A 27,813-nucleotide genomic window follows, 5' to 3' on the forward strand; every position below is an offset into this window, starting at 1 on the left:
TGTCGGATGACCTGTCTAAGAGCAGGTTTGATATTGGTTATCAGTGCAATTTTGTCAAAGTTGGCCAAATCTGAACATATTCTGCCATCGAGCGGATCTGCTTAATGTGATTCCATCTAAATGTAATAATGTCATACTAAAATTCCTTTGTTTTAATTGCTGGGTAAAGGTCTAACCTTGAAACCCTGTTATGACAGTACAAATATTGTAGCCGGATGAACAGCAGAAGCAGTGTTTTTTTTCTTGTTAAAATCACAGTTTATGGACATACACTTCTTTGTGTGAATGAAGCTGGGTACAAATCTGTAAAAAAAAACAAAAAAAAACATGCAGACTTTCAACAAGTGGTTTGCCAGACATGTATTCCTGTTACTTAGCCAAACCTTTACCGTATAGGTTTACAGATCAGAAAACTATCATATGCACTGGTCACATGGCACCTCATTAATAAAGTGTAGAGTGTGTGATATACAGTAGTTTCACTGTCAGTAGGATCGAGTTTGAATTTCATCAATACAGATTCCTGATTGAAACACTAAGACGGCTCAGGAGGAAATGGGCATCTACCAATAAGAGGGTAAGCGGTCAAATGTTCATAGTGACCAAACAGTGGTATTACGACTTTGGTGTCGTGCATACGTGCACTCAGAGCTCACAGCTCTTCATATCTGTTCAGAAACTAGACAAAAGTTAAACAAGTACAAACCACAGACTGTCTGTGTCATGGAGAATACAGTCGCTGATGTATTTATGTCTGTATGCCGTTGTTGTGAGTGTGGACGGTCGGAGCATATATAACGTTAGCTTAGCCAAGCTCCATTTAGAAAACACGCATTTTAAAAAGGGTTTTTCGCCTGCCGTCTGTCTGCAGACTTGTCAAAGCATTAATTCATGGTTTTTACTAACCGGTATCAGTATGTTGTTACTTCGGCATCATTTTGAAATGTGTATTACAGTTAAATCACGGTCAAATATGTTCATTTTGTTGTAGTTGTAGCCCCCTTGCCAGCGATTCTCTCTCTAGTTTAGCATACTCAGCCCGACTCAACCTGGTTGTTCCTGGCCCGAGAACCACGATGTTATGGGGCCAGAAAAACTGTGAATTAGGACCCGCTAGCCGGTACTAGACCAAGTGGAAACGCAACCAAAAACGGGCCCCGCACGGCTAGGCACGCTTAAAGCGAGCTACCCGCCGCAGTGGAAACGCGCCATTATAGTCCGGAAAATACGGTAAGTTGCTTTAGAAGAAATCTGTAATGCAATTTAATATTGCACAGCAAATCTCCATAACCAAAACAACTCTATTATATTCTGTATCACAGTGTCAATGTCCCTCTCCCCCTGAACCCTCTGACTCGGGTCTGTTAGCTCCGGCTCTTTCGTTTCCACTGGGAGAGTTTGGAAATGTTAACATCCCCCGTGGAGCTTAGGAATGCAGAGCGGCACGAGAGACAGCCAAGCACCGCTACAAGGCCTCTGGTATGCCAACAGGTGGCATTGTGCACTGTTACCATCAACTGAGATGCAGATACAAAAAAGTCCAGGTATGAGACAAACATGCACAGAAAGAGAGATGTGCAGTATTGAAATATGCACTGGACATGGTGTGTGTTCTCTTCTATTTTTGCTAAACATAAACCCCTGAACACATAGACAAAATCCACTGGCAGGTCACACAGTTCAATGGTTGCCATGGCAGCAAAGGGAGGAGGGTCTATTCCCATCAGCAAAAGATTTTAAGATTTGCCTGAGCTGCAGAGTAGTCCTAAATAGTGTACCTCCATTACCCAGACAAATACACACTCTCACACACAGACTATTTATAGTGACTTCAGCTGCAGGTTGTACAGTGGGCGCCATGTTACCATCCTATCCTCTGTGGGGTCTACAAGGGCATCTTGTACATATGTAGTAAATTCCTGTGGTTAAAGGGGAAATTCAATCTGTTAGAGTTTGCTATAAATAATTTGGTATAATTACTGTGGTATGTGACCTGGTTTCAACTTTGTCTGACTAATTAGACGTCCTCTTATGCCCCGGCCACACGAGGACGAAGACGGCTAAACGCATAGGATTAACGCAAACGCAATCGCAAAAAAGCTTCCGTCCACACGCAATAGTTATCCGGATAGTGTCTGTCCACACGAGACAGCTCCGTTTAGCTCCAACCGCTGGAGAAGCTGCAGTACATATGCAGGAGCCTGTACGTGGCGCTGTAACTTCCTCCACAAAAGCAGTGAAGAAGCATGGTTGTCATGGTAGCCCTTCTGTTTATTCTCCGCGGTGGGGGCCGAGGGAACCGGGCAGAGTTTTTCGCCAGTCAATGTGTATTAAAGTTTAAATCTTCCGACAAAATTATAAAAGTGCCGGTCAAAGGTCTTCTTTGTTATTTATTGAGCTTTAAAACAAATGAATAACGACTCTATATAATATAATAATAAAATACACGGAGCCTCTCTTTTTCCTCCCTCTCTTCGAACAGCGTCAGTGTCTGTCTCATGCAGCAGCTGATCCAGTAATGAGTGACCCGGCCGACAGTAAAAATAAACATATTTATAACTAGTTTAGGTAGTTTGAGAGGTAATTAAAATAGCTAAGGGTGATGATCTGACTTGAAGTGTGTGTTTTGCTCCGTTCACCGCTGCATCACAGCGGGAGGAGCTGCAGGTGAGCAGAGCTGTGTGTCTCCGTCCTGTCAGATTAGACTTCACTCGCGTTTATGTCCATATCGAGAGAAAGAGAAATAATCTGAATTCAGTGTGCAGTTTACTTTGACGCGGGGGTGAGCAGCAGAGGTGGGGAGAGGCGGGGCTATTGCCTCATCATTATCAGAAAATAATCGTATAGGGCGTACACATGGAGCCGTTGGACCCCCCAGAGCGTTGCGTATGCCGTTCTATCCACCTTGGGACCCGTTATAGTTTACGCAGTCGTTTAGTGCCGTATTCGGTCGTCATCGTGTGGCCTAACGGTCTATATGACACTAAACAGTAACGCAAACGACCGTTTTCGTCCTCGTGTGGCTGGGGCATTAGTTTCAATTTGGATAATGCTTTGGAGAGTATTTTACCTAAATCCATAGCGTAGATCCTAAAAAAAGATGGCATTCAGATAATGTTCTTGCTTTACATTTTCCCCAGAAAAGTGGAATGCAAGAACAAGACTAGAAATCGCATAGGTTACATGTATTGTGTATTGCATACCAACTGCCCAGATGTATACTAGATTAGCTATGGGATGTGATTGCACTGGACTCAACCAGTGCCAAAAATGAATTGCGGCTATCCAGACTTTGCAATGACAGACTGTGAGGCAAATTGTTAAAATAATTAACCTTGGATAAAATAATTAGTATGATACCGAGGGACAATAACAGAAAGGGGGGAAATTGTGAGATGCCAAGTTAGAAGATGGGAATGCTCAAGATCATGGTAGCCAAATGGTTACAGCGCATGCCTTATAATACTGTTCAATTCAATTGTTTCCTTGGAGGTTCATATAGGTTCGTATGTAACTACGCTCATTTTCACATTTCCGGTGCTACGTGCTAGTGATTTGTCAACGGAGGGGGGGGGGGCGCGCTAGTGGTATGTCAACGGGGGAAGCCTTGCTGGGGGGGAAATTCTACAGATGGCCTGTCCGCCCCTGAAAAATATCTATGCACACGTTATTATTAATAATAATAAAAAATATGTTTATAATCTGTAATCATCTCGCGACCCCCACTTTGGGAACCCCTGGGCTAAAGGACTGGACATTTCCAGCACATCTCTAAGCGGTTGACCATTCACAACAGAGACGGTCAGCTACCCAATCAGAGCAGACTGGGCTCTGGTTTCAGACAGAGGGTGAAAAGAGGTGCTGCAGCACAGGCAGTATGAGAACAATAAAGAGCTTTTTGAACTTTAAAGCATGGAGGCATGTCACAGTAAGGACACAAAATACAAATATGAACCTGAAAATGTGCATAATAGGTCCTCTTTAGTTAAGTACAAAATTATTATTCTCAAAATATACTTAAGGTACCTGTTGGGGAATATTTTTGCCCTGCATGTCCTCCTTCGCCCTCTGACGCAGCTGACCAACCTTGAGCAGCCGTTATCTCCCATAAGGAGGGGCTGCCCTAGCATTTTGTTGATGTTGCCAGTTTATGACCGGGCAACTCTCTGTCAGAGATAGTTATTGTTGTGGGACACCTGGAACACATCCTTCTCGGGGTGTAGATGACCCCGAGCCATTAAGAGACAACAAATGTGATTCAGTGTCCTCAGCTGGTTAGTCTATCTATTGAAGAATGTTGATTATTACACTCTGAACTAGTTCAAACCTGGAGCTACAGGAGGGTTCTTCAGAATTGATTGTGGCATCTCAACCGTGTGGTCAAACCGTGGCCCGTGACATGTCTTGTGAATTCTCCGGCCTAAGCTCCAAATAAACCATCAGTGTTTGCCATCAAAGCTCCAGCTCCCCTCGTGTCTCTCTGAGTACTGACTCTCCATTACTACAGAAGTTTCCCCCACAGTACCAAAAGTAAATCTATTATTGAATTATAATTAGTCAAATGTAAAAATGAAAATTATTTATATCAAGTCCAACAAATATAACGTGTTTTGAAACATTTATCTCATCCCTGTGTGCAACAATGCTTAATGTTCTGTCAGTAATACAGTATTGTTTTCTATTTGCTTACGCTAAATAAAAAGTAGCGCTAAATTGCAGTAATGATACCAAACTATGTGATAAATTACGTGGGGAAACATTTTCAATTTACTCGAAAGATATACAAGGTGTAAGACTGTTTACTAAATTAGTAAAATGCACCTGCGTTTGGATCAACAATGTTTGCTTATTTTGGTTATTTTCAGCCAACTGCATCACATTTAAAGGAAATTGTTTTTGTATCCTGCATAATGTGGTTCTCCTTGCTAACGTTCTCCTTTCCTGTCTCAGACTCTCAGATAATGTTGTGCTAGTGATGCGATATGGAGTGACAGAGACCACCCCGCCCCCCATCCTCTACACACACACACACACACACATACACACACACGCACACACACGTGCAAACACGCACGCACACACACCCCTAGCTGGCCTGCAGTATCTGACATGCCTAGTGAGCTTTCTTGGAGTGACAGATGGCTTAGTAAACACACTCATATAATCACACACACATGCGTACACATACTTACATGCACACTTGCATGGGGGCGAACACATGTAATCGTCAGCACACGAGCTTCGTAGCCTACATGTAGCTTTTGTTCCCTTAAGTGTTTACTTCCTGTCTGTTCTTCTTCTGTTCCCTTAAGTGTTTACTCCCTGGGTGTTTCTCAATGTCGAAGAAAGCTGCTCCAGAGCCACTATTTCAAGGATGCTACGTCATCGAGTCCCGCCGAAGGACTGTTCCAATGTCCAGCATACTTGGAATTCTACCGAGGCCGGCGTACTTCGTTGCGGGAAATTTCGAGGCTGCACATGTGTAGACTCCGCGGTCTTAAAATCCCCACAATGCTTTGCGCACGGACCAATTTCCAAATCTTTGGCAGATATCGCGCTCCATTTAAGGTGGGGCCTCGCATATGACACACGCCTGTTAGCCTGTTCCACAATTCTTCGTTTTCCGAGGCTAGGAAGGATTCTTGCCTCGCTTCTAAAGGACCTGACTCGGAGGTACCAAGCAAGCCTCCTCGACATTGAGAAACACCCCATGTCTGTCTTCCTCTGTTGGTCCTGAAAGTATGTACTACCTGTCTGTCTCCTGCTGCCTCCTTTTGTTTACTTCCTGTATGTCTTGTTCAGCTTCAGCATGCCCTTGATGTTTAGTCTAGGTTACAGCCATGCTAACAGTTGTGTGTTGAGATAAATGCTCTGAAGCTAGAATGTTAGCATCCACAAAATGGCAATTGCTGTGTCTTAATCTCTTCTTCATTTATTCATTTATTGATTCATTCATTGCCCGTTATATAACAGGAAAAGTTCATTAGTTTAATCTATAGAGAACAGTAGAGATTTAAAACTTTTACTTATCAAGTTCCTCTCCTTGTGACTGAAATGCTTTGAATGTTGTATTAAATCCAGTTTTAGTCATGTTTAGCTGTCAGAACTGTATCCAAATAGACCATCACTGTGCCTTTTAGGTTCTCTCTGCCTTAGTGTTCAGTAATGGAAAAAGGCAAAACAGTCCCATTAAATAGATAATAGCTGCATGTTTGGAAAACCTGCAGCACACAGGGCCTGGGTTCTTAAAATAATTAACATTTGCAGAGCATTTTACTTGCAGCAGGAAACAGCACTGACAATACTAACTGGAAAGTAAAACATCTTAGGATGGAGGAGCATACAAAATGCTTAAGCATTTCTCATAAACCAACAAGTCTAACAAATGTCTGCAGGTGTTACCATGGGTAACAATACAAAGGTCTATCTTGTTAGCATAATGTGCTAAAACAATGTTTTGCACTTCACACTAGTGAGATATCTTGCAAGCAGTTTCAGGGTTTCTAATTCCTGGATTCCATGATCTATTTTTGTACATATTTTTTAAAATGTATTTCACATTTAAATGTAGATATGCAGCAGCAAAGGTCAGAAAGTTAACATTGGCATTGGGACTGATCCTCTGTGGACTATGACCTTTTGCTCTGACAAATTTGTTGGACAACTGACCATGCGTTTTGAAGACAAGTTATCACAAACACAAGTGTCGATCAAATCCCACAGCTTCCACATACCACAAAAATAACCAGTGGATCATCCTGGTCAAGAAGTTGAATGTTATGAATGTAAAGCATCTGGAAGCTGCAGGATGCTAACTTGCATATGTTTGCATAATAAGCACAAGCTGCTTAAATAATCATGTATTAGCATTATAGAGTATATGGACAACATTTCAACAACAGAGTGCCTCATTTGGACATAATTGAGGGGTTTTGTGTGTTATTGGGGGTTTTGGATCAATTGTTGACCTTTTTAGATTTCAACATGGTCATTTAGTGTGGATATTTCATATTTAACCAAGAGTAAAACTGAGATGCGTCAGCTGAACTGCTCAGACACTCCAGTCCATGACTCAACTTTAAAGAATTAAAGAAACATAACTCTTTTATCATGTCTCATTTTTATATCATGTCTCAAATCAGACTGTATCAAATCATTGGTTATGGTTAACTAAGACCTGATATAGCATTGTAAGCTAACATGCAACTGATAAGGCAAGTTAGGAGTCGGCTGGATCCCAAGCATTACAGACATCCAGATCTGTCTATGCTGATGTTGTATGATAGAGGGTTATTAAATCAGAGGGAAATGACAGACCGAGGTCATTGCTACTGGCACAAATACACACATTGAGAAACACAGAAATGCCAATACGGCAGAGTTTATATTTTGCGGTTCATGAGCAGAGAGGAGAAAGCCAGCAATTGTAAACATGATTATCTCTAATCCAAGACACTCCGCTGATATAATGCCAAATCATAGCTGAATGTGTGTATGTCAGTATTTGACCTTAGAAGGATGACAAAGCCAGACATGAGCTGAGAGAAAAACACAATGTGTGCACAGCTGTTTGTTTCACATACAAGGGTGTCTGTGTGTGTGTTTGTATCTGAATGTCCTCCAGCGTGTGTTTGCCTTTAGAAGTCTGTCTGTGTACATGTACTCCTCTGTGTATGGATGCATTCACCCTGTCTGTATACTGTGTGTGCTGAGAGGAGAGGAAGAAGTGCCATTGATCTGACCAATTACAGACAGGAAGCTGAAGAGACAGATGCTGCCATATATGCCATATTGCAGGAAGATGAACAAATAAAACAATTCAAATTAACCACTCTGTCTGTTTCTAAGATTATTGACATTCTCCACATCAGATCAAATATTTGTTTTGAAGAATTATTGCGTGCAAATGTTTCCACATCATCAGGAAGATGCTTGTGCGTACATCTCCTCATTTTGTGCTGTATCTTTAAGGCTTGAAACTTGAAATTGCTGATTTTATGTTACAAAAGAACAAGAGAGATAGAAAAACACAAAAAAGCAGGAGACAGCGAGTGCTCTGGGGGGACAAGAGAGCTGAACAGATGATAATGGAGCGATAGCATAAAAAAGAGAGAGCGAGTGAGGCATAAGGAGCACTTTTTGAAGGGTCCTTTCAGTGCAGGAAAGCAGGAATAATCCCTATTAAGATAATTAGTGTTTCAGCAGACACCGCGTAATCAAACAGAAACAGGCTATAAACTATGTGCTGTCTAAATATAACTCATCCGTACAAATTCAGGCTGCAGACTGCACAATCCGGTGTCTGTGCACCCCAAACTGCAGGCAGGAGGAACGCTGTGTGTGTGTGTGTGTGTGTGTGTGTGTGTGTGTGTGTGTGTGTGTGTGTGTGTGTGTGTGTGTGTGTGTGTGTGTGTGTGTGTGTGTGTGTGTGTGTGTGTGTGTGTGTGTGTGTGTGTGTGTGTGTGTATGCAGCATTAGTTGAGGGCGGTGTGTTTACAATGAGATCAAGAGAATGCTTGGCAGGACGTCAGCCTTGTAAAGCCCCAGGATTCCACATGGAAAACACTCACACACTCCGCGCCATGGGGAAAACACACATACACACACACCACAAACATACAACATGAGAGCTTTTGGTGCACACAAAGGGATCTGACACATAGAGATACGAGCAGCGTGACGACAGCAGCGTTTCGTCTATTGTAGAAAAAAAAGAGGATTTCTACCTGGGAGAAGTTTTATTTAATCCGCTTTCATCTGAATGCCAACATCTCCCTCACACTCTCTCCCGGTTTGTCTTTAGCTGCTCCACAGAGGAAGTGCTGTCCTTTTTTACCGGCAGTCGAGCTTCTCTGTAGACAGCTCTCCTGATATTTTCAGTGTGTGTGTGTGTGTGTGTGTGTGTGTGTGTGTGTGTGTGTGTGTGTGTGTGTGTGTGTGTGTGTGTGTGTGTGTGTGTGTGTGTGTGTGTGTGTGTGTGGATGGATGTGGATGTTGATATTTTACGGGATGATAAAAAGCATTGACTTGTTGGAGGTGCTAGATAAGTCCAACAATCAAAGGGTCTGTGATTTGATTCCCAGTCCCTGCAGTGGATATGTTTAAGTCTATTTGGGCAAGATAGGTAACCCAATATTGCTCCTGATGGCATGTCTATGGTATTGATAATTTGTAAGCGACTATGGATAAAATCGTCAACTAAATTAATGAATTCACTCAGTTTGTGTGGCCCGGGACAGTTTACAAAAAATATAATTTCCTTATTATAGAACTGTATGCTGCTTTACAGAAGTATGGTGTCCATAAACTACATGTCCCACAATGCTTCTTATTTGGTGACCTTATTTGGCACTCCAGGCAGTGTGCTGCTGCTATAAAGCATTGGCAGTGCTCAGGGAATACAATTTACGATGGAACACCGACGCCAAACACGGAGCCAAGTTTGCTAGCATCAGCCACCATTAAAAGCAAGAAAAGTCCAAGAATTAAGATGCAGCCAGCATTTTCAACAGAATATGTGACCCTCTCGGTCAACTCCAGTCAGATGTCGCTAGGGCACATTCTGCGATTGGCCCTTTTGTGTCTGCACATACATTAATGCATGTGGTTTTTTCACAGACCTTATTTTTTATAATTGTTATAATAAATTGTACAAGTGTTGTACACTTGAATATCTGCTTGCAATTATTTTCCCTAGACTTCAGCTTTCAGAGATAGTTATTTTTTAAGTTATGATATGATGCTGAGGCTATGTAATAATATAAAGAATAGATATATCTATATAGTCTTAAAGTTACCACCGGCCCTTAAAGAACGTTTTTCCTATGATTAAAAATAGGTGTCTGCTGTAGCACCGGGACTTACTACAGAAGAAAATTTGGAAGAAATGTGGACCTTGGAAATTCGAAAATCACTGCCTGCATATTGATATGTAGTGAACACCACTCCTTTGTTAAAATCATTTAAAAAACATGCAGTAGTACGGAACAGCATAGTGACAACACAAGTGGTCCCATTACGCTTCTCTGGGGAATACCTATATAGTCTATAACCATATCCAAAGAAAGAGATAAGGAAGAAGAGCCATACCTCACACCATTTTGGCCAAAAGAAATAAAGAAATATAATGTGGCATATTGGGCTTTGGCTCTGATAAGACATAGTAGAGATTGGCAACTCTACAGTAATATACAGTTGGTATGTATCATACACTAATAAGAGCTTCTTGTGCCATGTATTTTTTTTGCATGGATCTCAGTCTCAGTCTTACCTGGGTCTGTGCAGTTTTTCTCCGGCTCTGGGAAGAGCTTTGAATCATTTTCGTAGACTTCTTGCAAAAGGTGACGACTCTCCCACTTCAGACCCTCCTCAACCATGGAACTGGAAACGTAATATCCTGAAAAGTCAGAAAAAAAGGAAGAGAAAGAGATGGAGGAATGTTTAGAATGGTTTCATTAAGAACCTATTCCCTGCAAACAAATGACCAAACAAACCATTAGTGACAGCTCTATCCCAGGGCAGTTTGCTTGTTGAAAAGGCTGAATGCATCACGTTGCATTTGCGAATCTCGGTTTTATCTAGCAAAATAATAATACTTTCAAAGAAAACCATTTTTTTATTTCTGCAGCTATACATTAGGTAGTGACGTCTTATTCTTAAAATAGATGCATGTTACGATGCCCCTCATGCACTCAATTTCAGAAACAGAACAATGGCTGTGATGCAGAAGCTCGTAGTTACGTATTTAATTGACATTCCTGAACACTCCAAACCTCGTCCCCACAGAACAAAGGCAGATGAGACATGCATCTTGTGTCACCAGGATCCTGCGGGAGCATTGGTATGGCAGCACGTTGAGCGCCGCAAGGCCAATCATTCCAGCTCAGTCATCTAGGTCACGGTATCCTCAAGCGCCCCACCTCCGACCCATCTCCTTTCCCACCATGCAACAGGCCTTGACTTAGGTGTAGAGAATGCCGGGTCTTCTATAAATAGTACATAGCTAGACTATATTTCAAAAAATGTAGAAACATGAAAGGTTTTTTCAAACAGCCATGTCAGAGGCAGTTGGTAGAATGAATAGAACAGGATTCTTCAGATAGATGATTGTAGCTGCTGTAGTATGGCAGTGCATTTGCTTGAAAATATATGTCATGCTAATAACTGTGAACGAAAACAAAGTCTCAAGGACCAGGTTGTCAGGTTTAAAATGCAGTTTTTAGCATTGTCCATTTATTTTTGTGCACCTTTGCAGTTGCAGTTCTAGACCATTTTTACTGGGGGGCCGTACTGGGGCCCGTTATTTTATAAAAAGGTCACATTTAAAAGACGAAAAAGAGACCAAGGGGACGGCCCAAGATTTCAACATATTTTGTCAAGTCTAGAGTCATAGCCACAATAAAAAACAAAACAGGATTGGTATTTGTTTTAGAGACAGAATTTGTTTCAATGACTTGACACAATTTAATTAAATTACATTATCAAAAGAAAGACAATCTTGTTTTTCTTGCAAAAGTTACAGCACACTCTTTGATGTCACACATTCAAAAACTGTATTATCATGAATATTTATTTTCGAGGGGGGCCAGAGGAGGTTTCAAGCTCAGTAGCAAGCCCCCCCACTCCTGAATTGTCCATGCCGCTTGGATTGTATTTTTTAGAATTTGCTTAAGAAGGAATGTAAACAGCAACGACAAAAATATTACTGTTTTTTACTGTTAGTTAATATAGATCTCGAACATTAACAATTCAATATTAACAACACATTATCCATCAACTTTATTTTTGACCACCGAGCACCATTTATATAAGCAAATAATTGTCCTCTTCTTATCCAACTAGAGTCCTGCACTCTGTCCCGCCTGTCAAGTGCAACAGCTTGATTTGGGATGCCACTGTGGAGCCAGAGCTGAGTAAAGATGTGGGCACAACAGTCTCTGATCTCATGGGGCTAGGTTAGCCCAAGTCTTAAGCCCCGGCCACACGAGGACGATAACGGTCGTATCTGCTACAGTTCACGATCAGATAGACGGTTCGGCCACACGAGGCCGACATGGAAACGCAGAAAACGATAACGATAATGGGTCCCAAGGTGGCTAGATCTGCAAACGAAACGCTCTGGGGGGGCAAACGGCTCCGTGTTTACGCCTATACGATCATGTCCTGATAACGATGACGCAATAGCCCCGCTTCTCCTGCTCAGAGATCAGCTGCTGGGCTGTCAGAAGAGGGGGAGGAAAAGAGAGGCTCCTTTTTGTATTCTTATATTATTATATAGTCGTTATTCATTTGTTTTAAAACTCAATACATAACAAAGAAGACCTTTGACCGGCACTTTTCTAATTTTGTCCGGAAGATTTAAACTTGAACGGACATGTTGACCGGCGAAAGAAAAACTAACCGAAACACTGCTGCACGGTCCCCTCGTCCCTTGGAAGAGGCGGAGAGGTGGGTGTTTTCATCTGCTGGTGGACTACCGGAGAGAATTACAGCAGGAGCAAACGCTTGCCTCGGGGAGGGAGAAAAAGAGCCAGAGCGTCCACAGCGGAGAATAAACAGAAGGGCAACCATGGCAACCATGCTTGGGAAGTCTTCTTCGCTGCTTCTGTGGCAGGACTACAGCGCCACTTACAGGTCTGACATATGTACTACAGCGTCTCCAGCGATTTTGAGCGGTCTCGTGTGAACGGACACGTTTCTGGTGCCTGTTGGAAGACTTTTTTGATAACGATTGCGGTCCGTTTGCGTTATCGTCCTTGTGTGGCTCCAGCCTTCTTTCATCTATCTCACTGTACGACAACCTTACATCAGCAAGAGCAGTGGAAGAGCTTTGGCTGGGTTACAGTAGCTTAGCTCCCATCTGAGGTCTAGTTTTTTCTCCTAGGGCGGATACTCTGCACAAAAACGTTACAATCCATATGTAGAATACAAAATAAGTGTCTCATGCTTGTCAGTGAGGATGACAATGTACGAGATGATTATGATGCCATTAGCTAAATTAGACTAAAGCTAAAGTTGAATCAGAAGAAACGTGAGCTAATTAGCTAGCAAAAAGTTTCATTATATAGTATGACAAAATATCACTTTCGCACATTCAGTGAATATTATGCTCTACTCTGCTACGAAAGCATGCTGCTCTAAATATCTGAATGTCACAATACAGAGTGTGCTAAGGCACTTCATCACTATTTACGAAGGCCCCTTAAGTCTAAGAGGTGCAATGCAACACAGGTGTGAACCCCTGAGAAAGTGTTTAACCTCCTAAGTAATTATTGTCATTGATTATTATCTTGTAATGAGCCCCTTTCCAATTGAAGGACATTTGAATTTTGTATAACCACCCTTTTTAAACAAGGTAATTAATGTAAAGGATCAGTGCAACCCAATTACTTAACATTTTGTTTGTACCCTCTTCCTTTTTGGCTGATGTGTTTAAGATGTTTTGTGTGCAAAGATCAAAGTAAAAAGATTAAGAGTGTAACACTAAAAAGGCTAATGTGCTTCTTCTGACTGACATTGATTTGATTGACAGTGGCTTAACTACAGACATGTTCTCTGGTTATTGGCTTCTTTTTGCTGCTTGGTCAAAAAGGTTTTGGTCCCAATTGGCAATGACAACATTGATGTGAGCAATAAAGATGTGCTGTATAGCCTTCTTTGTAACGAAACAAATTGCATTACAATTGTGGTCTTACCTTGACTTGAAGATGAAGTCCATGCTATCCTTCTGGACAACAATCTCTATTACTTTTTTGTAAAAGTCCTCCTTATCTTCCTCTAGTTTCAAAAGTCTAGTTTGTTGTTCGCGTCTACCGTCTCTGCGTAGAATAACAGTAGCAACAAGGACCTGTGGGCTCACGTGCGCCCCCTTTCATTGCCGTTGTATGATGAGACCAGCGGGCCTAAATATCATATATACGTGAAATAAGTTATTTAGAGATTATGGATGGCGAGGATAAATGTAATAAAGGGATCTACAAACATTACATTGGTGACCTACAGTGAGATGGTGCAGGCATGCGCTTAGGGCCCGCTTTCCAGACAGTTTCTGTGGGCTGACGCATTCTGAGGTGAGGCAGATCTCATCTGTGCCTCACCTCACAGTAACTGGCTTGAGCGCGCTCACAAAGTAAGTGCCCGCGCTAAATTAGTGCCCGCGCTCCAGCCAGTTACTGAGGGCTTACGTGAGGCAGAGCTCGTCCCTGTCTCACTTCTCATCGCTACCCGTAGTTGTAGCGGAGCTCGGCAAATTGGCTGATTTTGACTATAAAAAGCGATTGTAATCATACATAAATCACATTTACAAAACAGATCAGTGGAGACCTTTTATTATTATTACTATTTAGTTTTTCTTTAGTTGTTTTTCCGTTACATTGGAGTATGACAGGTGAGGCGCTGCCTCCCCTGCTTCCACTGACTGCACGTCGCTGATATATAGTATACATAGGATATACAGGATATGACTGGGTGAATTGTTGCTGTTCAATAAGCAGGACTGCTTTATAGCAATCCTGGATTTATATAGGATTTCTTTTTTTGCATCAGTGAGGTGATGAAATACAGTTATGTGTAGGGTATCTAAAATTAGCCCCAAAAAGATATATCCCTCTTTTTACAAAAAAGCTTCACCTTCGTGTGTGTGCTCTGGGAACATGGACAGGGATGTTGCTCCAGACTCCCTCTGGAGGGAACACAGGGATTTTAGCCTTTGTAGACCATTTTAAAGCACAGAAGCCTATACACACTACAGGGAAGGACATCAAAAAACCCCATTCCAACCATTGTATTGAGAAATGTCAGAGACTTCCTAAAACCTGGACAAATACAACTAACCTGAACCTCTAGATGCATGAGTGAGCTTTTACTATCAGCTGCAGAAAACATTTTAAAACAAACACAATGCACAGCTGCGCAGCAACACTTGCTCACAGTGTGTATTGTTCTACAAAGAGAACTGAAGGGTGAAATCTGCCAAGCTTCATCAGTGCCAAAGCTTCTATACAGCTGTGTGCTTTTGCCCTCTTACTGTATGCTATTCCCCTGAGACAATGTATGTGTGTGTGTGTGTGTGTGTGTGTGTGTGTGTGTGTGTGTGTGTGTGTGTGTGTGTGTGTGTGTGTGTGTGTGTGTGTGTGTATGTGTGTGTGTGTGTGTGTTTGTGTGACATTAGTAGAAGACATTTGAACAACTTTACAGTTTGAAACATACTGAACAGAGCCCTCAGGAATCCTTTCTATCGTCTGTCATTACTTATTAACTTAACTGTGAATTAGACAGCAAACACACACACACATGCACACAGGCAATAATCAACAGAGTGAAGGTACACTCAACCAGTGTGTAATGGTTGTAGACACACTCACGCTGAAACACGCACAGACCTTAGTGTTTTATGTGACTGGTGGTCCAGTGAAGCAGAATGCATCACCCATGTTGCGGTTACTATGGTGATGTGATGTAATAGATAAGATGCAGAGGGTGGGAGGTGCATGACATAACACTGAGTTACGCACGCATATGCACACAGACGGAAGCACGCACACACACACACACTTAACGCACATGTTATCAGATGTGTGTGCAGAACTGTCAGTCACACAGGTACACACACCAACAGTTATATCAGTATTGTACCAGTTCAACATGGAAGACTGGAAAATGAAGATTGCCTTATTCCTACCCGCATGTGAATACCGATGGACATTTTTAAGAACAAGTATTTTTCCTCCTTCCATGAAAAAGATTTATGATGAGGGTAAGAGCCATTTTAGGATGGGTCATGTTTAAGTTTAATCTGTCACAATGGTGTGTTGCAAAGGGTGTTGCTGTCCTACTACCTAGGGCACAGGTATTTCTATTTTCATAATTTCACATGATTGGATTTGTTTGACCCCAAAAAGGAATGCTGTTTTTGACCGCTGTGATGCGAGTTTTTGTAAGTAATAAAAGGATTGTTTGGGCCATCAATGAATGGAATATGAATGGAAATGGACTCATGCTACTTTATGATAAACACGAAGAAAATACATGCAATGTATTTGATGCAACTAGAAACAAGCCTAACTATTCTTCAGTAACAAACAAACTGAATCTTATAAGCACAGAATAGTGCGTCAGCCAGGTCATTCCCGGGAGTTAAAACACCAGAGTAGTTTTAGTATAAGGCTAAAACTCCTGCAATTAGCAATTTGGGGTTAAGTATCTTGCCCAAAGACAACATGTTGACCACAGGGACTTGGTTTATGAACCATGAACCTACCTATTGATGAAGGACCATCTACCGCCTGAGCCACCTAGCAAGACAGCTGGACGACTGCTGACTTTGGAATGAAATCTGGTACTAATTGTGATCCCTAAAGAATACCAAATGGTTTTGCTGACATTGTATGTAGCCAAAAGTCCATCAAAACAAAACAATAACGTGAAAGACACTAAAGTAGCAAGATGATAGGGACTGCAGAATTCTTTGTGGGTTTGTGACACCAAGTAACTACTTTCAGATGACGCACTATAATAGATTCATAGATAGATTCAACTTATTGTCATTACACAGTACAGGTACCATGTAACGAAACGGTTTCTCTGCATTTGACCCATCCTAGTGTTAGGAGCAGTGGGCTGCCATTATGTACGGCACCCGGGGAGCAGTGTAGGGAACGGTGCCTTGCTCAGGGACACCTCGGTAGCACTTGGTCTTCCCGGGACTTGAACTGGTGACCTTCCAGTTGCCAAGCCAAGTCCCTATGGACTTCGCCACCACCACCCTAATGTTTGCTTGAACGAACATATTGGCATGTGCACCTGCCAAGAAAGTCAGCTAAAAAGAGAGCCATAACGCTAACCCTAATATCGAAAGAAAGTAGGTAAATATTAAGTGGATACACAAATGTATATGGATTTTTCAGTTTGGAGTTAGCCAACATGTGCTGTACCTGAATAATCACCCACCTTATAGATCTAGGTCAGCAGTGTATGTGATTCATGGGACTCCAGGGGAATCAACACCAAGGGCAATGGAATGAACCTCAAACATACTCATCTGCGTCTTGACATATCTTGATACATCTTCCTCCCCACTACACTCATTCATTCATCTCTGCCTCTCACTAACACACTGTCCTATATTGGCCAAAGTCTATACTGTACGTCCAAGTCGACCCCATAACGTCACGTATCATGGCCGCCCAACGCTCCTCGCTGTCATGTTTAATTAGCTACTTTATCTTCATTAGGTTCCTTTGGCAGGCATGTGTGTGTATGCATGTGAGTACATGTGTGTGTGCACATTTCTCTAGCCATGAAAACACATCTGAGTCCTTGTGCATCTGTGTTTTTTTATACGTAGCAAGTGTGTATGTATCCGTATATTGTATAAGTGTGTGCAGGGCCTTCACAAGTCTGTTAAAGTGTGTGTGTGTGTGTGTGTGTGTGTGTTTTTGTTGGTGAGTGCTAGATACAACCTTGTCCCTGGAGAAAGAAGAATCAGGCCACGAGCACATGGCTCTTACTATACAGCGCTGTAATATGCTACACGTGATTTCAACATCCTTGGCTCCCCATCATAGGACATACAATATCTAGGTTGCTGTTTTGTATGCAATATTATACAACACATACATTATACAATCACAGAAATACATAAATATTCATACATGCTTACATTACATTATCATCAGGCGCCAGTGTTGATCAAAGAATTAGATGTGTTTTATGTTGGGAATAAAGGTCACCATGGACAAAGGGTCATGAGACTATAGTAATATACTGCAACATATATAATTATACATACAGCCACTAATACTATTCAGAGTATAAGTCAGAAAATAACATGTAGCGGGTGTAATGCTGGATGAATAGAAGAAAAAACAAAGTATTCTAGATGGGTAACACATAATATAATGTTGCACTAATTTAAAAAAGAAAATCCAAAACATAGAGGCCATTGATCTACTACAGCAAGAGAAAGGGTTATTTTCTACTAAGGTATCAGCAAGAGGAAGGACCATGGTGCCTCTGCATTAAATAGGTTTATACATTTGGGCGGAGAGGGATATGAAATAGGCTATTTTATGCACCTTAATGCAAAATTGGTTTCATGGTGAAACAAGGTTAAAGAGGACATATGCTCATTTCGGGTTCATATTGGTATTCATTTTCTCATACTGCCTCTCTTCACCCTCTGTCTGAAACCAGTAGCCCAGTCTGTTCTGATTGCTTAGCTGGCCGGCTCTGTTGTGATTGGCCAACCCATAAGAGATGTGATGGAAATGTCCTGTCCCTTAGCCTATCATGTATAATGTGTTGGAGCGCTATCCAATAGAAGCACAAGTGGTTATTAGTGATGTCAATATCTTACGGAAGTAAACAAAGAACCCCAATGAAGTGTTTCAGGCAGGGGGGAGTGTGTAGGAGAGTCCTCCCTCTGGAGGGAACACAGGCATTTTAGCCTTTGCAGACCATTTACATGCACAAAAACCTATACAACACACCATAGGAAAGTGAAAACACCAAACATAATAATAGGTCATATTTAAAGCTAACAGATTGTCCAAAATGGATAGGGTTCATCTTCTGTAGAACACAAATGCAATCAGTACATTAGTCCATTAGTTTTTGATTTTTTGTTTATGAACAAGACCTCAATGTTGGTCCAGTATAAATCTGTGCCTGATGAAGATTTCAGATTTCAGATGAAAGGTTAAAGGATCACCAAAATCACCGAAATCTGTATTTAATGTCATCATGGTTATGGCCAGCCAAAAGAACATCAATACTCTATTTTTTTCTGTATGAATTCAGCAACACTAAAGTAAATGTATTTAAGGCTCTTCAGATCTACTATGCATATCATAACAAAAAGGAAATAAGACTGAAAAGGACAGTTTGATTGGCGGATGCTACGGCTGTGGCAAGTGAACCAGTTCTTTATTTCACTCCTTAAGTAACGCTAAATGACCTGTATTTTACCCCAGATGCCAATAACCCAGAGTGATAACCAGTTCAAATTGCATTAGCTAAAATCAGCAACCGATATCCATTGAACCATCAACAAACAGTCCTCTGACAAAGAAATACTGGATAATCTAAAACAATCTAAGCTAATACTACTCTATTACTTTAAAGGTTAGACTACATGCTGCACTCTTGTGTCTACACGAGTGTATGAGTATGAGTATGAGAAGATGATTTGCAGCTGACTGTAAATACTTCTCTTTAGAAAAGTTTTACAGTCATGTCAAATGTTGAGCTAATGTGAGAGATGGACAGAGGAGGTGATGACTCAGCAGATCATCAAAGCACTTGATTGATATACTTTATTAATCCCTCGTGGGGAAATAGTTTCTCTGCATTTGACCCATCCTAGTGTTAGGAGCAGTGTGCTGCCATTTTGAACGGCGCCCGGGGAGCAGTGTGGGGAACGGTGCCTTGCTCAGGGACACCTCGGTAGCACTTGGTCTTGCCGGGACTTGAACTGGTGACCTTCCAATTGCCAAGCCAAGTCCCTATGGACTTCGCCACCACCGCCCTTAAGCCACTATGTTGGGTTGTATTTACATAACTCCAGTGAATTAGCAAGGTCACTTAATAGTTGATTTTCATAATAAATTGACTACTGTTTGTTACGAACTCAGGAACTCAGGGTATAGGACCCAATTGCACGACCCAGGTGACAGAAGTAAAGTATTTGTAAGATAGTTTATTTTCAAAATAGATGAACAAAATAAACACTTTCTAATCTCTTGATGAGATGACGAAAAGTGAACAAAAGAACATCGCTCACGTAGCGAGGAACAAAAACATCATGGAATCAAGGAGAGCATAGATCTGACCTAGGCACGAGGCAAGACGAACTGACAAGGAACACTGGGAGACTGGGGAATTTAAACACATGACAACAAGACACAGCTGGAAACAATCAGGGGCGGGGCTGGTGCTGATGAGCACGGGAGACACACAAGAGGTAGATCATCAGGAAACCTGGAATGACTGGTAAATGATGAGTGACAAAACAAACATAAAACAACATGAAAATGAAACTCCCTTAACATTTCTGCCGGTGCACAACACTGTTCATGGCTTTTTAAATTCAAAATTCCTGAGATATACAATAAGCTAGGCCAAACGGGCAAACAAAGACAAACTTTGATTACATTATTACACAGGAAGGATTTCAAGTGCACTCATTTTCTGTTTTGTCACCAAAGTGAATTAGATGATGTGTCTTGTGTTTCTAGAACACGACTTTTTGGAGTTCAGTGTTATCAGCTGAAATGATTCACACAGCTCCTAAAATTCAACCCAAGTTGTAATACACTAAACGAATCCTTTAAAAAAAGTAAAGACTTCAGTAAGTAATGAGTTAAAATAATTGACATGTATTGATAAGAAGGTTAAAATAATAGGAAACAATTGGTAGGTCGTAATCAGCTGCAGAATACATTGCGCTGGCATGAGCCATGTTTAGAGGAAATGTTGACTTCAAATATCAAGGCAAAGTGAGGATTTTATTATTTTAGAGACATCTGGTTCAAGCCCCATTATTGCGAAGTTTGGTTAAATACTTTGATTCTCATTGGTCAATTTGGAGATTCAGAGATCTGTTATTTTGTGATAGCAGACCACTGCTAAGGACACTCTACTTTAAGGTCATCAATCCACTGAAAGAAGTCCGGTCAATTTAACATCTTAAGTGGACGAAAAACAGACTAGTTTTACATCTGATATCTTAACAAAAAGCAACATGGAATACTATTTTAATACTGTATTATATATTGGCTTTGTGTTAAAAGTTGGATTTAACAGTCCCCAGTAAAGAGAAAAAAAGAGCATAAGAGAAGGAAAGAGGTTAAAAGACAGAGCGATGGACTTCAGAGAAATCAACAGAATAAGACAGACAGGAAGTAAACACTAACCGGAAAGAAAATGTGAACAGACTTGGACAGTTATAGAAAACCTCGATCAGTGCTGCCGTCATTTAAGTAACGTAGCTGTCCCCGTAGTTCCAGTCATGGTACGCCATGGAACAGACCATCTTTTGAATTAAGTTAATCATTTTTAAATCAGTATTGTAAATCAAATGGTTGGTTTATTTATTAAGTATCCTAGTTATAAGCAGGATAATGTTGGGTGGGTCGCTGTTATCCTCTCATTAATCCCCTGCTCGCTGCACATTGTCCCTAAGATACATCACAGAGCATCAGTCCATGCTGCCATAACAGGATTTTTCCAAATAGTCAATGTGCTTTTGCGAATTGTACTTTTACACGGAACAGACATTCGGAAACATTCTTTCTACAAGTGCTGAGTGACTTCCACTCAATGCATGTGACACACCGCAGACACACACGCACCAGCTAAGCCTTGCCGTGTGATTGCCTGTCAATAAATCAATATGACTATTAGTGGTAGCAATTTGAATGGTCTACTGGGCTCTACAATCAGCACAGTGCCTTGTAGACCATCACACACACCAACACTGTTGTGCAATAGCAATATCACTGCTTATGTGCAGTACATACAATGCAATAGTGTTGTAACTTGCTGCTAGTTCAATACTTTGCTATGTTACTTTGACAATGATGCTAGTTATTTTTTCATCTTGGATATATAACACATATATATTTCACTTTTTTACTATTTTTCTTTTTGTATCTACTTGCAGTATTGCTTCTGTGTTTTCTGTTTTATTGTGTTGCACTGTTGGAGGAGCCTGTGACCTAAGATTTTCATCGTCATAACTACACTGTAGCTATGTTCGCATGACCAATAAAAGCCTTGAACCTTGAACATATGTATAATTGTACACTCATGGGTTAAACATATGGCAGCATAAGCAATCAATACATTCAAAGCTCACACAAGGTTTCTATTACTGTTACTTAACGAATGTGACACACTGTTAATGGTGTCTTTAGCTGAAAGTGTCAGGCGTCTGCTGTGAGTGTGTTAGAGTGCTGTCATCTCACATTGTTCCCATCGTCCTTCACTCTCATCTCTCTCTCTGGCTGTAGATGCTACCCAGGCAGGAGGCTCAGAGGCAGGGAGACTGTCAGTTGTTTAGTTTTCTTACATACATAAAGTCCCGGGCATATGGACGATTTGAAGCACAATTATCTTGTCAGCCAATTATTTTGTTTTTACTTTATTTTGAAGTTGTATTATTGATTTCTAACAGTTTGCTCTCTGTTCAAAATTGATTTGGATAGAGTTCAATATTTTCTTGTTTTCTGGGTCTGTGAAAAACATTTCTCTGTTTTTGGCTGAGATGCATTATTTCTTTTTGTATAATTGATTATATATTGCAAGTTGAGGGGTTTGGTTGAACAAGGTACGAACTATGTAATGCATTCAATGTTTTAAATAATAGCTTGAGACAGCTTTCCTTATCACAGTTTTTAACCTTTTTTAGAACATTTTATAAATTGTAAGGTGTCCTTTGGGGCTATGAAAGGCGCTTTGATATAAAATGTATTATTATTATTATTAAATTACAGTCCTACATTAATGCTCATAATGACAGGCTCCAAAACTAAGACAACATTTTAAAGCGATATGAAACAGAAGTGTAGAAAAACAATATAAGCTCCAACAAAAATATTTGAGACTATGTATCTATCACTACATTTAACCAGTCCTGAGCAGTGTGCAGCCAAGTGCCAGGGGAGTAACTCCACTTCCAAATCACTTTATCAATATGTTTTACTATTTAGCCCAATATCACAAATGTGTGTCAGGGGGCTTTACAGCATTCAACATGTCATTAAAACATCCCCAAGATCTATTAGGGCCTGTGTCCAAATAGTGCCTTTTTCTGTCGTCGCATGAGGCACCTCGACACAATGCAACTAGTGCCTTCTTTATGAGCAGTCCGCCTTTGTTGTGCAGCTAATCCAAGTGCTTTGAGCTAAAGATATTTGAACTTTTCAGAAAAGTGCTGGCCACTTGTTATTTATGTATCTTTCAGATGGAAACTATAGTATCATAACAATTACCGAAGAACCTGTTAGTTTAAGCTGATCGGGCAAGCGGACACTGAATGTTACTGCGAATCAGCATTATACTTGTATCTCCGTTCATGGATCGTCCTCCTTGCTTTGAGAGTGCTAAAGCCCATTCATACATAATAAAAAGCTTTGGGTCGATGATATTACTTCATATGTGATATTACTTTCATAGAAACAGTTAAAAAAGCGCAAAGCCGTTTTATTGTTGAGGAAATGCCACATGGCCTTAGTTTACTACAAAAAGCAATCAGGTGATTAGACATACTGTAGGTATTTACAGTACATAATGCTTTTGCCACAGTAGTAGGCCATATACTGTATCTCCACATTTCTATAGTGCAATCAAAATATATCTTCCATGTGCCTTCTATTGTAACATTTTCCTTAGTGAAGCAGAACATTTGAGCGGTGTACAGTTATTGAAGGAAATCCTTCGCAGACGGTTGAAAGGATAACAGGACCAGGAATCTATTCTTAAGCTTTTCAAAGAATATGTTATCTTCATGTAATTGTAGAAAGAAGTAACAACAAAAACAGGCTTATCGTTTTCAGTAAAGCCAAAGAGAAAAACATCAAAGATACAAAAAGGATCGAAAATAATGAGGAAACATTATCCAAGTGGCATTTTTGAAGAAAGTCCTGTTTCTTATTTAGGAAACACTAATGCTTGAAGAGAAATTAGGGACACATAATAATCTTCATTCTGATTCCGTTTCATTTGAATTTGACTTCACTGACCTTTCCTCCAGCCAATTGAACTAAATCCGCTCTTTCTTTCTGGCCCATAGCAGATCAATGTCTCTTTGCATGAGCAGCTCACCCAATACACATGTCACATACAATAACCCACATGATATCACCAGGATGCTACTGGTGTCACACTGTGTGACTGTATAACAAAAGTGCCATGATCCCTTTGTCAATCAAGCGCACGTGACGCAAGAAAGGTCCAGGTCCATAACCTGACCAAATGTGTACTGCCTCTACGAAGACTTGCTGCATGAATGCTCCTGCACAAATAATGTATGAGCTTCAGAGGAAAAGAAGACTGGACAAAACACACACTCAGTGAAAACTGTTGATCAAATGCAGAAACGACTTTAGACAAGATAGTTATGTAATCAGGGAGTATCTGCTTAAATTATCCAAAAATGGAATAGAGGAAGTGAGTGGTCCATTGTCAGTGGCTAACAAGAGGTTTGAGATAAAAAGCTTCAAAAGGTCTTATAATATAATGTTTTGTAGAGGTTTGGGTGTAAGACCGCTGCACAGGTTGAAAGACTGATTTGACGAGTCACAAGCTTTGCTTTCCACTCTGACTCTTATGTGGGCTTGACCTTCTGGTCCCAATTCTACATTGACAAGCATAGTAGAAAGTGGCTTTGTCTTCTTTGAAAATTATACGAAACAAAGACTCAGTTGTTTAGGGATCACACTGTCACTCGATGTGTTCTTAAGACTGCTTACAAATCCAAGATTTTTTTACGAAAACCTTTAAAAAACTGTCATCCCTTCTTCCAGAGTTACATACTTACATACACAGAATATTACACATTTTCTATGCCGATCCAACTTTTTATCAAGCAAGACGTTGACAGATTGCCTTCTGGCAGCCAGACACCCTATCTAATGAAAAAAGTGAGTTTTCTGAATGAAGAGGCAGATAAGTCGACAGCTCCACTCATTATCTTTCCAGCGAGGAGATAAATATCCTGAGCACATTTGTCTTTTCAAATACGCTTTTCTAATTAATACCATCATAAGCTTCTCTCCAACTGTCTTCAACATACATCTGCACACAGACACATCTCATTCAGAGTCACCTGAGAGTATGTTCAATTTGAACAAAGTAATTAAAAGCATATTGAGTTCCTTTGGCTGTGCTAAGAGTAGGTGAACAGCACTGTGATTGTGTTTGCATTGGTCCGGGCCCTGCAGGCAAATCAGTGAAGGATAGCTCAATCACAAATCTCACTGTTTCATCAACAAGAGCAAATTAAATCATTCAGAAATAAATGAAGTTGGATTAAACACTTGTTTTGTTGTGTCTTTAGTCTGAGAGGGGTAATATATATATATATATAACAGTAAAAAGCAGTGTTTAGGCTGCTGTGGGCTGAAAGAGGTTTATCTTCCTGAAGAAATGTTAAAGGATGTTGATTATTGAATTAGAACAATGTCCACAAGAAAATACAAAGCAAGCGTAAACTTGATTGGATTTACCAAAAGTTTACCATTTTTATTTTTAAGGTTTTATCCATGCTAGAGGCCAGGGTTTAGGGATGGCAACGTTGGATAGTAGGTCTATTCACCACTTTGTCCAGATTGAAATATCTTCACAAATACATGAAAGATTGCAGTGAAATTGTATCCAGATATGGTCCTCGGATTAGGAATTATACTGCAATGATGTTTCCAACTAGGATGACCTTTTAACACAGGTCAAAGTTTTCACCTTGCTAAATATCTAAACATCTTCTTGAGGAACTGGCACAGAACTTTATAGAGACATTCATGGTTCCCAGACGATGTATCCTAATGACTACAGTGATCGCCCGGCATTTCATGTTGCCCCAAAATGAAGTTGACATTTGGTTCAGAGATAAATATCTTAACAACTATTGGTTGGATTGCTAAAACCACCAAGGATTTTTTGTAACAACATTGGTGATCCCTTGTTTACCTAAGTTTAGGTCAAAACCTCTGTATTTGTACTACTGTAAATACAACAACCAAAATCACATGCACTACTTTCATGCTAATATAGCAAACGTTATCCACTCAAAAAAGATACCTGTTTAACTTTTTTGGCGTCATCTTAATGTTACCATTGAGATCTTGTAAGCATGCCAATAGCATTCAGCTAACGAAAATACGCTGCTGTTTGTATGTACAGCCTCAACTAGCTGTTAGCATGACAGAGGACTTGCAAGCTTTTTATTCCTTCAATTGTATCAATTGAATGCAAATAAAGGGAAAAGTTTACCGCCAGACTTATACTTATAGCCTTTCGGGAAAGCAGCAGGTCTGTTACATTTATAATGTGGATGGAGGGACTCTGAATAGAAAGGCAGAATGTAGAGGGCCGGTGAGAGGTATGGCACGTCTTTGCCAAGCTCCTCAAAGAAATGCTTAATGAGGACTTTTTGTTCTCCTGCGACACAATTTTATGTCTTAGACTCTTAGAAATGATATACATCATTGATGTTGATAGTATGCATCCTATGTAAACTCTCTTTGATTGATCCCTAATATATTCGATGATAATAAGAAGTCCGTATTCATATTATAAATGTGGGTGGGTGAGACACTGTATGTTTATGAACACGAGACAATTTTACCGATCATTTTTGTCTCTGCAAAGACCGACAACACTACAGTTAACAGCACTTACAGTGATCAACACCTTATAACAATGAAAAAAGATTGGGACAACACCATTTCATTTGCCTATAGTTATAATGTAGTCCGCTTCTCATTTTAGGTATTTTCAAAAAAAGTTGAAAACACCTAGTTTGTTATACTGCCCAAAAGTAATTACAAATGTGGAAAGAAGCAAGTGAGGAGAATATCAAGTGATAAAGGAAGGCGTAAAAAAGACAGCAGATCTACAGAATCTTATACAATGGCGCCACTCCTCAGGGATGGACCCCGCTCTTTAACTCTTCCTCTTTTCATCTTTCTCTCTGAGCAGTGCAAAGATCCCAGAATATCACATGGCGGGAACAAAAATAGGCTTTGAGCTGGGTGATGAATTAGCCGGGGCGTATTTGGGGAGCAATGGAGCGATGAGATAGAGAGTGAGAGATAGAAAATAGCTCCTAATATTTAATCACAGCTTGATCTAATACAGTAAAGGGCCCACAGACACACTCAGTGACCCTTGCTTGGATTTGTCCATTCATCATAACTATGAGATGACTGTGTGTGTGTGTGTGTGTGTGTGTGTGTGTGTGTGTGTGTGTGTGTGTGTGTGTGTGTGTGTGTAACCATATGATGGAATTATGAAAATGTGAGAAAAGGCTCCTGAGGGTGAGAGATTAAGCTGTTGTTAACAAATTGGGGACACTGTCACACATACAGGAACACACCTTATATATCTCAAACTCTCTAGGTGAGGTTCATTATGCTGCTTTTTCTTGTTTTAGTGTCACTGTAAAATGAATATCTTTGGACACAAACATATTATTGCTGGGACAAAACATGCCAATTGAAGAAGGGCATTCCATGTTTACTTTTGACTATTATGGGACAATTTTTTCTTTTTTTAAATCAAATTGCCGATACAACTTTGGCTCTGATGCGGCCGTTTCTCTGGCTGCAGTCACCACTGTTCACGAGCAATGTCCCGCCCACAGCGCTATCTGATAGGCTATTACTGAAGTGTCAATCAACACTGAAGAGCGGGTAGCGTCTCGCAGCGGAGAAACTGTGACGCGCTGGGACGACTGGGACTGTGACGGCTGCTAGTGGAGCCTTGCAGCAACTCTGCGTTCTGCACCACAATCTGGTGCTGCTGAATTGGGACTACTAAATGAGTGAGACTAAAATATCAGAAGTTCAGAACAAGTTTTAGTAGTTTTTATTTTAACTTAATTTACTGTACTCAGGGTCACAGAGAGGAAACCAGTTTTAAGATGTTGAAAAGTTCATTAAACATAAAAAGTTCTGTTATTCTACATTTTGACACCAAGATTTTCTGATTTTACTGCAAATGTATATCGGTTCCAAATATCGGTTATCGGTCTCCTTGATTACAAATAATCGGTATCGGTATCGGCCTTGAAAAACCCATATCGGTCGATCCCTA

At 40.6% G+C, this 27,813-nt stretch overlaps 1 protein-coding gene across 1 annotated transcript in view; it reads right to left on the minus strand.

Moving 5' to 3' along the window:
• Positions 1 to 27,813, minus strand: part of slc24a3 (solute carrier family 24 member 3) — a 118,808-nt gene that overhangs the window by 73,368 nt on the left and 17,627 nt on the right. Inside the window, exon 2 of the mRNA XM_034224157.1 lies at positions 10,271 to 10,396. Within this exon, the coding sequence (XP_034080048.1) occupies positions 10,271 to 10,396 (126 nt within the window). The remainder of the gene's footprint in view (positions 1 to 10,270; positions 10,397 to 27,813) is intronic.

Source organism: Gymnodraco acuticeps, unplaced genomic scaffold, assembly GCF_902827175.1.
Source record: "Gymnodraco acuticeps unplaced genomic scaffold, fGymAcu1.1, whole genome shotgun sequence".
NCBI lineage: Eukaryota > Metazoa > Chordata > Actinopteri > Perciformes > Bathydraconidae > Gymnodraco > Gymnodraco acuticeps.